Source organism: Symphalangus syndactylus, chromosome 14, assembly GCF_028878055.3.
Source record: "Symphalangus syndactylus isolate Jambi chromosome 14, NHGRI_mSymSyn1-v2.1_pri, whole genome shotgun sequence".
Taxonomy (NCBI): Eukaryota; Metazoa; Chordata; class Mammalia; order Primates; family Hylobatidae; genus Symphalangus; species Symphalangus syndactylus.
In genome coordinates this window covers 69,919,222-69,933,959 of record NC_072436.2, presented here as the reverse complement: position 1 = coordinate 69,933,959, position 14,738 = coordinate 69,919,222, and the positions used below count along the sequence as shown (strand labels likewise).

The window sequence follows — 14,738 nt, the reverse complement described above, 5'->3', positions numbered from 1 at the left end:
GCCTTACTCTGGGCTTGTAAGATCCGGTTGACAGTTTTAGAACAATTCCTTATAATTAGAGACTGGGTGGTAGGGAACAGGGGTGGGTGAGCCCAGGGGTATGGTGGGAGATGGACAGATCTATTTTTTTCCTTCAACTAGGCTGAGCAGAGAAGATCCAGATAAATACAGCCCTTCATTCAAGGCTACACTTTCTGATGGCTATTACGTTTGAACTCCAAGAGGTAAACTCTGTTTCACTTCTTCTGCAAAGCCTTTTCAAAGCTTTTCCATAAAACTGTAGCTCAACGCTAAGTTGTCCCTTCACTGAATCCTATAGCACAGTAGTTCTTAAATTTGAGCATCAGCCAAGCGCAGTGGCCCACGCCTATAATCCCAGAACTCTGAGGCCAAGGCGGAAGATTGCTTGAGCCCAGAAGTTTGAAACCAGCCTGGAAAACACAGGGAGACCCTGCCTCTCTGCAAAATTAAAAAATATATACAAATTTTGAGCATGTATTAGAATCACCCAGAGGGCAGAGAGAGTATGGAGCACCCCCACAGTATAGTAGGTCTGGGCTGGAGCCCAAAGATTTGCATTCCTAACAAGTTCACATGTTATACCAATGCTGCAGGTCTGGAACCATGCTTTGAGAACCACAGCTGTTAACATATACGCTGTACCTTATAATTTCATCACTTATTTGTATTGTCTAGAAATAGTCCTGAATTATTCTCAGCATATCAGTCTGTCTTCTCGACCAGATTTCAATTCCTGCAGTGGCAGAGATTGTATATATTTTCCACCACATCAATTAGCATTATTGGACACATAGTCTACTAAGTACTTATATACTGGGAAGAGCTTCAGAGAACTTGAAGTCTTCAAGGAGACAGGGATCAACTATGGTTAATTATAGGATTTCCACATTTTGCAAAAGATCACCTAATTTTTCCTCATCATTCATATTTGCAGAGAAAAGTCTTCATTTCCTTGAGCAATATCCTCATCTCATTAAAGAAACACTCCAGTCTTGATTTAGGAAAAAAGATTCATTCCTTCATCCTTCCAAATAAGGTACAGTACAACTCAATAACAATGCACATTACTGAAAAACACAATTGCGTCTTATATTGCTCACTACTCTTTAAGTATAATTCAGATATTAAGGAAAAGAACTGCTAATCACATTAACACATTACAGAAATCAAAATTAACTTATCACACAAAATAAATTAAAACATTAAATATTAACCTTTTCAGTGCAACATATACAGACGTCAGAGTAAGGAGTTCTTAAAAAAGCATCAGGTTTATTATAATAAAGATAATGAAAAGCTGACCATTTTAGTAAATTATGAAGACTAAGAAGAGGAGTTGCTTTTTCAGTACTCTCTCTCTCTCTCTCTCTCTGTGTGAACCACTAGATCTTTCAGAAAGTCTGGTAAATCAATGGCTAGAGAGAACAGGTCTTATGTTAGAACATTTAAAAATACACGTTTGTCTTACTTCTGCAATGTGCTCTTGGTTTTGGGCATTTGAGTCATTCCTCCCTCTGTGACTGGCAGGTTGGAAGAGATTAAAGCCCAGAACCAACTAGAGGGCAGGGGTCTCCTGAGCAGTGTTAGAGCCTCATTAGTCCATCCCGGCCAAATTGACTGAAAAAGCAACTGGTGACCCATGTGCCCTCGAAAACCTGGCTTGAAGATAACAGGCAGTTTTCTGTACCTGCAAAACACAATCCCTTGAGAAGCTCCAGAAGCACAAATTCTCCTCCCTTACCAGTGTGGGTGGGTGAGTGGCAATCCCATCTTTTTCTCCTTTCTCAGGAAAAAGAACTCTAGGGCCATTCTGCCCATCTCTCCTGCGGGGAAACAATGGCCAGCTCATCCCTGGCTTGGTTCCACGTGTGTCCAGCTGGGGCCCTGTCTTCCAGATCAGGGTTGGCTGCTGTCTGTCTTTCCATGTAGAAGAAAACATTTCCTGCCAGGATGCTTAAAAAAAGCCACAGCCTGTAGAGCAGTGGGAAAATCCAGGCTTCATAAGAGTATTGGAGGCCTTTTAAAAAATGTTTGTTATTTTTTTAAATGGGGGCTTTTCATTGTCTCCTGAGCCATTGGAAACAGCGATGCTCCCCACTGCCAGGTGTGTGGCAGCTTACCAGGTCAGGATGTTAAATGATTCTCTAATGGTAGTGAACAATTCATTTTCTAAAGGGCAAGGAAACACAGGGCGCTTGCAGAGATGGATTAGAAGATACATTTTTAACCTGAAATGGAGTATTTTTACAGCTAACCAAAGACTACCATTGCCATTAAATGGCAGAGGGATCCAATGCTTATTGGTCATTTGATTTCTAAGAAAAAACCCCAAATAAGCCAGGCTGTCCTATCCTGAGGCATGGACAATGGTCCAACCAGGCTTGCATTGATGCAGCCTCTTTTTCAGACCTGCTGGTTTCCCAAGGACTGACTTGGAAGGCACTTCTAGGGAGGCGTATATTTGAGGCCTCTCACTGTGTGTGTGTTACAGGCATAAGGATGAGGGCACTGGCAGGTGTGACTTGCTGGACCTAGGAAGCAGAGCATTCACAGACACTAAATCTCAAGTCTTCGCAGGGAACCTCTGCTTCTGCCATCTGTCCAACCTCATTCCCACGCCTCTGCAAAGTCTCTTGGATGCTGACTACTGATTGATAAGAGGTCTAAAAACCAGTGTCCATTGACTGGTCTCTAAGCAGGATGCTACAGTCAAGCCTCAACCCACATATCTGGCCCAAGGGATGTAAACTTGAACTTATTTTAGTAATTTAAAAACCTGGAGCTGTGTCAACTACGTTGCTAGGGGGTCAGCTCTGAACAGATCTAAGTGCTTCAGGTGTGGCATTGTTAAATAAGAGTGCCAAAAGTGAAGACAAGGGTCATAGAATTGTCTGAATTATTAAAAAAATAAAGAGAAAATTCATAGAAATCGTTCTTCTAGACCAAGGAAGAAGAATTAGGGGAAGACAAAATTCTCTGAAAATTTCAAGCCAATTTAACATATTTTAAATGTACCTTTCATGATGTAATAAGCTAGGTGCACTTAAGAGTTAATACATAGAAATCTTTCACTTTTCAAATATTAGTAGCGTTTCCTCACATAAAGAGTTTATATATCATTTCTGCGTTACTCTGTTTCCAAATTTTAATGAAAATTCCTAGGGATGAGCTATCCACTACGTATTTGAAGGGACCCACTGCTTCTCACAGGCAGGCCCGCTGGGTCAGATGGACCCAGATGCTCAGGGGAACAATTGCTCCTTGAGGGGAAAGGAAGACCCACATAGTGGAAGTGACTTGTTAGAGTTTTTGTTAATAAAACTGGCATCCTGAATGGAAATGAAGAAAAAAAAATTACTGGAATAGTTTTTCTAGTGCTCGAAAATAAATAGCGAAGTTAAACTTCTGCTTCTAAAAACAAAGCAACAAACCAACCAAGCAACAAAATGGAAAATAAACGACTGGTCCCCCTTTCATGGATTTAGCCTGAAATGCCTATGGCTCGTGGCTAATGTTCTATTTCTAAACATACGGAGGGCTCACGAGGAAGTGAACCCATTTAATCACTGAGCAGTACAGTATGTATTGGGTTTATCCTGTGTAGACACACACACTCTTCCTCTCCCCCCAACAGAGGGGACAGATCCCTGGCTGATAGATTTGCTAAGTTTTCTCCCAGAATGTATTGAGGCATTTACCGGCTTTGTGGCTTCAATGGCACCGCTTCTGAACCCCTACCTTTTTTCCTACCAGTAACCCAGCCTCTGGTTCCATCTCCGCACCCCGGAAGACTTTTCCCAAGCCTTAGCTGTCTTGAAGAGGCCAGACATTTCTAATCAGTATAGCTTTTCAGTCAGCAACACATACATCATTAATGTAGAAGTCTGAAGGGGTTTTATACTTTTTACATTGACTTAAGAGGTTAAAAATAAAACCATTACCCATCTAATAAATAAGACGTTATCTCCAAGGGTGGTGATAGCTTGGGACAGTCTTCAATGTCATGTGTCCATGGAAGATGTTGGGCTGGTTGAGGGTCTCGTGGTTAGAGGATACAGCTTCTCTTAAAGCTGGGGTCTTCATGTGACATTAAACAGTTTCCCCTTTTTCACTTTCTTCCCCAGTAGGTGAATGACAGAAAACAATAACTATAGAAATCTCCTGTGTTGGGCAGAATTCTGTTGTGGGGAGGTGGCCCATTAAAAGGAAATATATAGCCCGGAATCCATGGCTGGCAGAAGACAACTGCACACATCTGGACTCAGACACCAACTGATGCACACACCTCACCTAGGTGAACAGGAGTCCATCTCTTTGCAGTTCTTTTTTAACCAGTCTTGAAATTGTGGTCCACCAATTTCTTCTCTAGGTCACACTGAATATCCCCAAGCAGACAGGGTTCTTGACAGAGTTTTGAAGGCCCACAAAAGGCCGCACAGGTGATTACAGGCCAAGTAGGAAGGTCTGCGGCATGTCCAGGCATCTCTGGCAGTGCTGCCCTGAAGAAGCCTTTCTTTATTGATCTGCCACAGTCCACCTGGCCAAACTCCTCCTCTGGGCTCTTCAGACCACTGGCAGGAAGGAAAAACAGGTTAAGCACTGAGGGCCACACCCTGGCCACGCTGGGAAAATAAGCTTAGGAAAGAGACTTGGAGATGGCAGAGCCAATATCACCAAGTTGTCTCGGGCAGTTAGGCCCAAGTCCATATTCTGCTGGTTCAGTCTTGGGGACCGCAACCTCTGACATTGTGCTTTCAGTGCCAAAGGAAGCTAGAGAGACTGATTGAAAGTGAGTGAGTGATAGCAGAAGGAAGGCAGATGGCGGGGAGCAGGGGGATGCCCCCTGTTGTGAGGGTCTCATTTTAATCTGGCCTGCAGTCAGCTCCCGTAAGGGGTGGCTTGGTGGGCAGCCCTGGTCCAGGGCTCTGGTGGCAGAAAGGCTTCCCCTGACGCCATACAATAATGGACCCATTTATTTTTCAACAGCTGGGCCCTGAGGGTGTCCTCTGTGTCTGTCGTGGTGAGGCAGCATGGACCGTCCTCAGTTCCTGAGTTCAGCTTAGCCTGGACATCTTTCTAGGTCCTTGCCATGGTTCCTCTGGAGGTGCTCACAGGTGAGTACCCCTGGTTCACCCATCCTTTAGGCCCAGCAGGCCTGGCAGGTGCTATATGAGGTTGTGATTTGCACCATCTGAGGGAGAGGGACTTCAGTCCAGGTGGCCATCTCTAAAGGCCAGACCCATCCCCAGGCTTAGAGCTAACTTCTTAAATGTGGGTAGAGAAGAAGTGACATTAACAAGAAACTCAGTCCACCCCAAATGACTGTTAGGTTCAGACAAATGCTACAGAATCTATTACACATTTTCTTAAAAGATTAAAAACATTTTTCTATTGGTGCTAAAAGAAAAAATAAAAATATTGACCTTCATTAGCTCAATAGATTAGCCCAAGGTAGTTGAAAGGAGATGTTGGGAGGGGGCTTTAGAGGCCCTGGTTCTCATCCTCACTCCCCCACTGATTCCCAGTGGGACCCAAGCAGGCTGTCAGGAGACTCAGTTTACCCACATCACTCATGAACCATCCTCTTCCTAAGACCACTGTAAGGCTGAATGGATTTGCATCCTCAAGAGCTGTGGCTCCTAAATCTTAAGTGCTGCTCCCGCACAGTCTCTGTGTGCTCACTTACTGTGTACAATGACTATGGTTATTGAAATAAAGAACAAACACATGTGTTCTTGGGCCTTCTGCTCCCTCCAGATGACCATGAGCTCTAATGAACACACGTGTCCAGCCTCCCAGCAGCCTTCCTCCCTACCCTCTCCATGGACCCTGGAACTTCTGAACGCCAGCTGTTTACTAGGGAAGGACACCTCTGGGTGGATTCCCTTTAATGACTGTCTCCTGACTCACTGCGTCCTCAAGAAGAACTTTACGATGGGCTCTCTTGGTCAAAATCGCATCCCCGAAAAGCTGGCTGGTGAGACTTTTCCAGCCCTGTTGGGATGAAGGACTCTTCACCTCTATGAGCCCAGAGCCACTGACGCTCCAAGGAGGCCCCTGAGGTGTGAGCTGGGCCCCACATCCCGATGTCCAATCTTCTTCATGGATGTTGGCGAAAATATCCAGGAAACAAGGTAAACTTAATGAAGATCATAGGATCTAAGGGTTTTAAGGTCCTTAGAGACCTTCCATAGGCCAAATTCCTCCTTTTACAGATGAAAAATGGGAAGTGACTTTCTCAAGGGAAAGAGAATGAACATCTCTTGAGTGCCTACAATTTGGGTGATACACTATACTGGGTATTTTATATCAGTACTCCTCCAATTTGCACAACATCTTTCTAAGAATAAGAAAACATACCCTGGAGTCATACTCTAATTTTTTCTATTTTCCTCCCTTTCTGATCCTTTATCCCACTTTCTTTTTCTTCCTCTTCCTTCTCCTTCTTCTTTGTCAAATAGAGGATTGAGTTATTATCATTGATCCATACAAAGTCCCTCTCTCATTTATTTTCTTTAATTCCCACTCCCCATTTCTATTCCCCATCTTCCCATGTGCAACCTTCCTAATATGTTTGATACGCATCTTTTTGTTTGTATGTATTTTTAGAAAATGTTTATTGTGTGCAAAAAAATTAATTAAAAAAAAAAAAAATAAGAAAACAGGCTAAGCCAGGCACAGTGGCTCACGCCTATAATCCCAGCCCTTCGGGAGGCTGAGGCGGGCAGATCACCTGACGTCAGGAGTTCGAGACCAGCCTGGCCAATACTGCAAAACCCTGTCTCTACTAAAAATACAAAAATTATCTGGGCATGGTGGTGGGCAGCCTGTAATCCCAGCTACTTGAGAGGCTGAGGCAGAAGAATCGCTTGAAACCAGGAGGTGGTGGTTGCAGTGAGCCGAGATCGTGCCATTGCACTCCAGCCTGGGTGATAGAGTAAGACTCCGTCTCAAAAAACAAAAAACAAAACAAAAACACTCTGAGGCTCTGAGAGGTTGAGTAACTTGTCAAAGGTCCCACAGCCACCAGCCAGGATATAAGGGATCCCTACTAAGTAAAAGGCACCTATGACTAAACCAAACCTGACTTGGTAGAATGAAACAGTCTCTTCCTTTTCTCCCCTCTTCCTGCTTCGTTCTCCGGGAACTTCTGCCCTGACTTGGAGAAGGTGGTCGTCTTCTCCACCCAATAGTGTCTCCCACCACCGAAGAGGCTCCTTACCTGTTTCTGAGTGGCAGCAAGCGGTTCTTCCCTTCAGGAGGGCGCTGGGCTTCTCGTGCCGGCAGATGAGGGCCCGGCACCACTCACAGTGTTTTCGGACCTGGCAGCAGCTGCAAAGACACAGAGGACCCAGTCTGGGCAGGAGCCTGGCACAAGGGCCAGGGTGGCACAGCATCTGCCCTAGGGGCCTGCTGGGCAGCTCCAGCTCTAAACCAGCTCCAAACCAGCTCCTCATGGGGGCTTCTGGAGGGACAGGCACCATAGGGGGCTGAGGGCATTGTAGGGCAGTGGTTTTTTGGGGCAGATGCTGGCCAACAACAAAAGCATCTGTTGGCTGCCCTAAAGTATTTGCTCCGTTTCTGCAAGCTGACCTGGCTCCAGCTTCCCCAGCTGTCAGAGAGAACTGGTCCTCCACCCGGCTTTCTTGATAAAGAACCAGGTGGGTAACTCCACAAGTGTTAATGGCCTCAGAATTGGGACAAAGGACTGGGATAAAGTGGCCACCTCTAGCTGGCAGGGCTGTGAGGGTTTAGGAAGAGGTTATTCATCTGGTATTGCCTGTAGCAGAACAGGTAACTTGGATGGCTGAATTGACCATGGAAAAAAATGGAAGAATGAGTTATGGATCTCAATGGCTTTGAATCCTGCTTTCAGGACTAAAATTCTCTGGTTTTGGAACATTTACCCTCTCTGTAAACCTGTGTGACCCGGAGTCCTGAGGCATCAGGGTTATAAAGGCTCCTGCCTCCCTCTGTGGGCAGGAATGGAGGGTTTTCAGACTTTGCATGAAAAAAAAAAAAAAAGCCCCCAAAGAACAGAAAAGAAAGCAGTGAGTGAGAGATGAGTTACCCACAGACGCTGCCAGCCATTTCCCTTGGGCTATCGTGGAGAACTTTGTTTCCACTCATTCTAACCTTAATGCATATATAATTTATGTATCCCTGGGCTAGGGCTGGAGTTAGGAGAAATTTCCTAAGGTAAGCCAGGTGGCAGAGATGAAGAAATAAGCCGTTGCTGGGCTTCTCTCGGTATCTGGTGGGCATTTCATGATTCCCATCCCAGCCCCTGTCTTGGCACTGTCCCGCAGTGAGAAGCTGGAAAGGTTACTGGAGCCCCTGAATCTTTGGACAGCAGGGCTAAGGAGGAGGTTCTGAGACCTTCCTGCCCAACCTGCTCATGTCACAGGTGAAAACCGGGAGCCCAGAGCAGTATGCCTGGGCATGAGGCCCTCCTGAGTTGCGGAGTCTGGGCTAGAAACAGCACATCCCATGCCAGGGGGGCTCTAAAGGCCTTGGTTCCAGAGCCATCAATGACTACTTTCTCACAGTCAGCCAGCCAGGTGGGCTTGTCCTTGTCACTTCTCAGATAGGAGCATCCCAGGGCAATAGGATCAAGGCCTCTAGATTCCTCCAGCGTGGGACAAGCTGGTCCCAACTTGGACCCTGCAACTCAGGAGGGCCCTAAGCCCAGGAAGCCAATAGCCTGGCAGGAGTGAGAGCTTAGTCTCTGGCTCATGGATTCTGAACTTGGACCCTGGCAGGGAGACCAAAGCTGGGAAGGGACACAGGAGTTGGGACTGGCCGCCTCCCTGGAAATGAGAGATGCTGTCTAGGCATCTAGATCATTCCTGTTTCCAGACAATCTGCCAAAATTAGCTCTTAGGTCCCCTGGGGAGGCCCACGTGGACCCCCAGTCTCGTTCCTAAGTCCCTGTGACCCTCCTGGCCATAGAAACAGGACAATGGAAGGATGGGGCGGCACACACAGCTACTGGCCATGAGAAGCGAGGCTGGCAGCCCACTAGCTTGCTCCTACTCCTCAAGGAGGGTCCTTCCAAATGGCAGAGCCTGGGCTGTGGCCCAGTCTGAACCACAGCTACTTGTCTTCTCCTAGCAAACATGTTTTTTCCAAGGCCCCTGGAAGCAGAATGGATACTGCTTGGTGGGGAGGGAAAGGCCAGCCCAGCTCAGACCTCAAACCTCACCACTCAGTGCTGCTTTGGTCCAGGAGAAGGATGTGAGCAGGTTGTGGCTACTGTCAACAAGCTGGGGCTCTAACGGGTGCCTCGTTGTTACCAGAACCAGGGCCATGTGTTTCAGATGTCTCGATAGCCACAAACCAAAGGGACAGTTTGTTTATCTGCCCAAATCTTAGGCAACCTTGGAGGGTGTAAGTCTGGCTTCCTGCATCGACATGTAGCTACTGACCACAACCTTGCCAGAGGGGCCCATCCACTGACCATCTCCACCATGAGTTAACCTACACTGAATTGAATGGCAGCCTTTAACTGTTCTGTGACTTCCTTGTGCATATCCAATTAGGTATATTAGGTTGGTGCAAAAGTAATTGTGGTTTTGGCCTTAAAAAGTCATGGTGAAAACTGCAATTACTTTTGCACCAACTTAATAAATCCCCTAAGACTCAGACTTTAGATATTTCCAGGGAATAAATCTGGCATAGTTCCAAATGCTAGGAATATTGCACTGTATTCCCAGGGTCTCTGACCCTGCACAGCCGTCCAGTCAAGAGATATGGGCAAGCAAATGGGGCCAGGACACACCTGAAAAGGTCTCTCCTGGTCTAGGCCCCAGGGAGGCTTCCTGGAAGATACAACACAGCAACTGAGTTTTGGAAGATGAGGAGGGGCAGAGAAGTGGACAAAGAGGAAGGGCTGTGCAGAGTGATGGTCATCAGCCTGTAACAGCAACAATGGCCCTCGACATGGTTTAGTATTTGCAAAGTGACTTCTGCAGAGAGGAAGTACTTCTGCTGCGGATGGAAGGAGGCTAGGAGCTGTCTCTAGTCCTCTCTGGAGCACCTGCCCACTTCATCACTATTCTGAAGACTCCAACACAACCGTGGAAAGAATGAGCATGCCTTTGGTTCTGCACTGGCCTCCACAGTGCACGAACCCCCCAGCAGGGGATCCACCCAGGATGCACGAGGCCTTCATGCAGCTTGGCTGCCACGCCATGCCAACAGTCATCAAAGTAGCATTTAGCTTTCCTGACAGCACTCAGACATCGCAGAAATAAGCTGTGCTGAGGTGGCCCTGTTATCTGGATATACTGCGGATGTCCCTTGTAGGGGAGGTGGGCAGGGGACCTGGCCTTAGGGGCAGCAAGTACTCACTGTATCAGCACACATGTGATGATAAGGACAGCCAGGGCCACGATGGAGACCACCACCAAGGCGGTGATGGCCTGCTTCTTCTGGCTGGCGGCCACCACGGCCAGGAGGTCCGCATGCTCACAGCGTGCACCAACGTACCCAGAATGGCAGCTGGGGAAGAAAGGAACGTCAGTGCACTCTCCTGACAAAAGGTCTTGTTACCCTAGCTCTCCAGGGAGGGCTTTCCTGGAGGGACCCAGAGCCTGCAGGTAAAGCCCAAAGGGGCTCTGTCAGCTTTTGCAATTGGAGGGAAAGGTGTCAGCAAAATGCCTATTTCCCTGCCGCAGGCACCACTGCTTATGTGGAGAAGGAGGGGGAATCTAATCCTTATCATCTGCGGATGCAAGCTGTGGCTGAAGCAATCCGTGACTATCGTGACTGTGCCAAATCCTGGAGGAATAAAGGCAGCAAATGTGTTCATGACACAAGCTTCATTTTGGCAGTTCATAAAAAATCCAGGTTAGTTTTAAACCAAATGTGTATTTTCAGAATTTCTGGTGATGAGAAAGAAAACACCTGAAACCAGTGAAGACATAGGCTTGTGGTTTGCCTTTTTATCTTCTTCAAGTTTAATTAGTTCTTCAAGTGTTTACCAGGTTACTCAGCACCACTACCTGGTCATTGTAGGACTGGAGAAGTCACTACTCTCCCGTGAACCCTGGTGTTCTCCTGTCCATCAATACCTGGCCTACCTCCATCCAGGCTTAGTAAAGGCACAAGCAAGGTCATGTTTGAATGTGCGTGTAGCCTGTACAGTGTGGTGCTAATACCAGGTGATGTAATTCCTGGTATTGCTACCATTCAGAATCAGTCCTGGACATCAAGATTTTTAAAGCTCCCAGCTGATTCCAGTGGGCAGAGGAGGGCGATTCATTCAGAGGTTCTTTGGTATTAATCTTTCAATCACAGCCCCTTGCTATGCACAAGTTGGTCTCAAAGGTGCTTCAGGATGTGCCCTGGCCATAAGGATGGGATGGTCATTTTCTTTTACAGGCATCCCCTCACCCTGAGCCACTAATCCCCCAAGCATGTGATTCTTCTTAATAAAAGATACTTAGCTTAGACACTGGTCCCTTTGTTACTTTGTTTTTCCCTTTGTATAGAGTAACGTTCTTATCGTCAATAGAAATCTAAGATCGCCACCTCCTTTGCCAGGCGGGACTTTTTTTTTTTTTTTTTTTGAGATGGAGTCTCGCTCTTGTGCCCAGCCTGGAGTGCAGTGGCGGGATCTCGGCTCACTGCAATCTCTGTCTCCATTGTGCATCTCAACTCTGGCTACCTTTTCCACCTGGAATATCATTCCTCACTCTCTCTCCTCCTCAGGCTCCATCCCAAGGACCACATTCTCCAGAAGGATGTAATTTACAGACTCGTTCGCATTCATTTTTGTCATCCATCCATCCATTCTTCCACAGCTCACTTGGATCTCCCTAACCTCTCCTCCATGAACCCCCCCAGGACTATGCCCACCTTTCTGACTGCTCTTCTGTGACCAGCTTCACTTCTGGTCCCAGCCTTCTTGCTCTTGCAGGGCAGGGCTTAGCTCTACAGAAACTTCTGGTGAACCACTGAACAGAATGGGGCCGGGGAGCCTGGGCTTTGGAGTGGATTATCAGATCTGTAACCAGGAGTTGTAGACAAGCCAATGCAGAGTCTTTTGTGAAAGTCTCAGCATATAGGAAGGTGAGCAATCCGTGACAATTTCACACAGCTTGAAACGTTTCTACTTTAACCAGCAGGCTCTGGGAAAGAGGGATTCTAGCACCTCGCCTATTATTTGGCTCTAAAAACACTACGATTTAACACATCAATACTGGAGACCCCAATACATTTCATTTAAATAAAATAGTGGCAGCCAAGTGCTAATTACAACACATAACATTTACTGCAAGCATTAGGCTGAACTCCTACATGAATCATCTCTTTTAATCCCAGCAATCACAACTGACCTGTGAGGTTGCGACTATTAGGCTATTACTTACCTTGTTTGACAGATGAAGAAACAAAAGCTTCTAGAGGTTTGGGAACTAACAGTCTCACCCAGTAAGGCTACATTTCTGGGTTAATGCAAGTTGGTTTGGAAGATACCCTGGGCTAGTGATTTAGTGACAAACACAATTCTGATCAGGCACAAGAGATGGGCTACTGATTGTCCTGGAGCGAGGTCTCCTTGCTGTCAGTGCGGCAACGTGCAAAGGTGCCCCCAGACAGTGCCGTCTTAACGCACCAAGGGAGATAACCCCCTGGGCTGGGACACACCTTGCTGACTTTCCACGCTTTTTCTACCAGAGGAACATTTGCCATTCATGCATGCTGGCCCCTGCAAATCAGCTCTGCTTTAAAACCGCCCCAGCAGGAGCCCCAGCCCCTTAGGAAAGTCTTCATGCCAACAAGAATGCCTGTCACTCTAGTGTAATAGCTGCAAATGCTCAACTCCCAGTCCCACAGAGTGAGGGAGCCCAACATGCTTCTGAGTGAACACTTCCCCAAGGTGGGAGGCACGGGAGGCACCTAGGTAACTGCCTCATCATTGGGACTCCAGGTCATGACCTAGAAAAGCTCCAAGAACAGTGCGTCTTAGCCCCAAGCAGCCCAGTGGGTCTCATCTACAGCTGGGACCTCCTCGATCAAAATCTCTCTGCAAATGGGGCCCGGACATTTTAAAGAAAGGGCCAAAAGGTAATTCTGACACGGCCAGAGTTGAGAGCCACCATGAAGTTTTTAACAGTGAAACCAATGTTTCTCAACCTTGGCTGCCCATTGAAATTGCATGTAGAGCTTTCAAAAATCCTGATGTCCAGGCCACACCTTTAGATCAATTAAATCAGAATCTCTGGGAGTCAGTCCTGGGCATCAAGATTTTTAAAGCTCCCAGCTGATTCCAGTGGGCAGGGGAGGGCAATCCTTTCTCTTCCTAATTGTAATAACGGAAATGCTTCTCAGCTGCTCTTTATGACGGAAAAAGAAAAAGGTTTGGTGACATACTTAAAAAAAAAAAAACTTCCCAAGCTTCTACTAATATTAGATTTAATTATGCTCATTATTTTAGGCACAAGTCACAGAAGGAGTGGGAAGAGTCACCTCACCTGGCTGCAAATGAATCACACTCGATCCAGCTGCTGTTCTCTCCTTTGCCTCAGGTAGGCGCTGGTTCTCACCTGGCTGCACATTCCACAGGGCTATGAGGCAGTGGGTGCACTAGGACCAAGGGCACGTGTATTGGGCTCACGCATTCTCAGCTTTTCAAGAACCAGATTCACCAAGTCCTATAACCACTGTGCTCTGGGGGCTGGGGAGGAGAGGGCTGGAGTATGGTCAGCCCTACTTACATACTCCTTCCGGCAGGACCTCACAACATCCCTTGGCTGCGGTGATGGTGCCAACAGCAGCCATAATAGCAAACACTTGAGCTCATATGCTGTGCTGGGAACTGGGCTTGAATGTTCTCCAGTGCTGACTAATAGAACTTTCCGTGATCATGACAGTCTATATCTGGGCAGATGAATACAGTAGCCACTAGCTACCCTGAGGTATTACATCCTTAAAATGTGGCTAGTGAGACTGAGAAACTAAATTTTAACCAATTAATTTAAGTAGTCCCACTACTTAAGAGTCCAGTAGCTCTTGTCATAGGCAGCAATTGCTCTCTCTATATTATCATCACTGGGTCCCCATTACAATCCTATGAAGTATTAGTATCCTCATTTTGTGCACAAAGAAACAGAGGCTTAAAGGGGTCAAGTCACTTGCATGGGAGACTCAGCTGGACTTTATGTTGGTCTTCCTGACCTCCCATCCATGCCTTTAACTGTGGTGTCCTCCTGCCTGCTGTGTGACCCCCACTCTGGGAGGACCTGCACTTTCTCCAGACCTGTGGATGGGAGTGATGTCATCCTTCTTAACCCTACCCCCACCACCTGCTGATAGATCTATGTAAGGGGGCTCGAGTACCAACAAGAAAACTGTCCCCAATCCTAATCTCTGGGGAGGCGCCACCTTGGTCACGCAGGCAGCCAGTTATGAACTGATGGCGGTCAGGTCTCTTCAGGTGTTTAACTCTGTTTAGATTCCACTGGAAGGTTCTGTGGCCAGGGCCAGGTGGAATGTTTCCCTTGGCTGACAGGAATTTGCTTTCTACTTTGCTGTGGGAAAGTTGTCAGGGAGTTGGGTCACCAAGGAGCATTTGGGACAGGTAAGAAACTTCAAACTGGTTGCCAGGGGTAAACTTGTCACCCGGGTGGCTTCCTTCAACGGTTTTCCTTTGTTTGAAGGCTGCTGCAGGCAGCAGACCAATGGTGTGAGGAATCCGCCTCAGGGAAAAAGTG

General features: G+C 47.0%; 1 protein-coding gene across 3 annotated transcripts in view; it reads right to left on the bottom strand.

Annotated features, from left to right (window-relative positions):
• Positions 1 to 1,017: 1,017 nt before the first annotated feature.
• TGFA (transforming growth factor alpha) overlaps positions 1,018 to 14,738 on the bottom strand; it is a 113,970-nt gene continuing 100,249 nt past the window's right edge. For all 3 annotated transcript variants that reach the window (XM_055242549.2, XM_055242548.2, XM_063617884.1), the window contains 3 exons: positions 10,375 to 10,524; positions 7,244 to 7,353; positions 1,018 to 4,592 (listed from right to left, as the gene is read on the bottom strand). In XM_055242549.2, the coding sequence (XP_055098524.1) occupies positions 4,585 to 4,592; positions 7,244 to 7,353; positions 10,375 to 10,524 (268 nt within the window). In that variant the 3' untranslated portion in view covers positions 1,018 to 4,584. The remainder of the gene's footprint in view (positions 4,593 to 7,243; positions 7,354 to 10,374; positions 10,525 to 14,738) is intronic.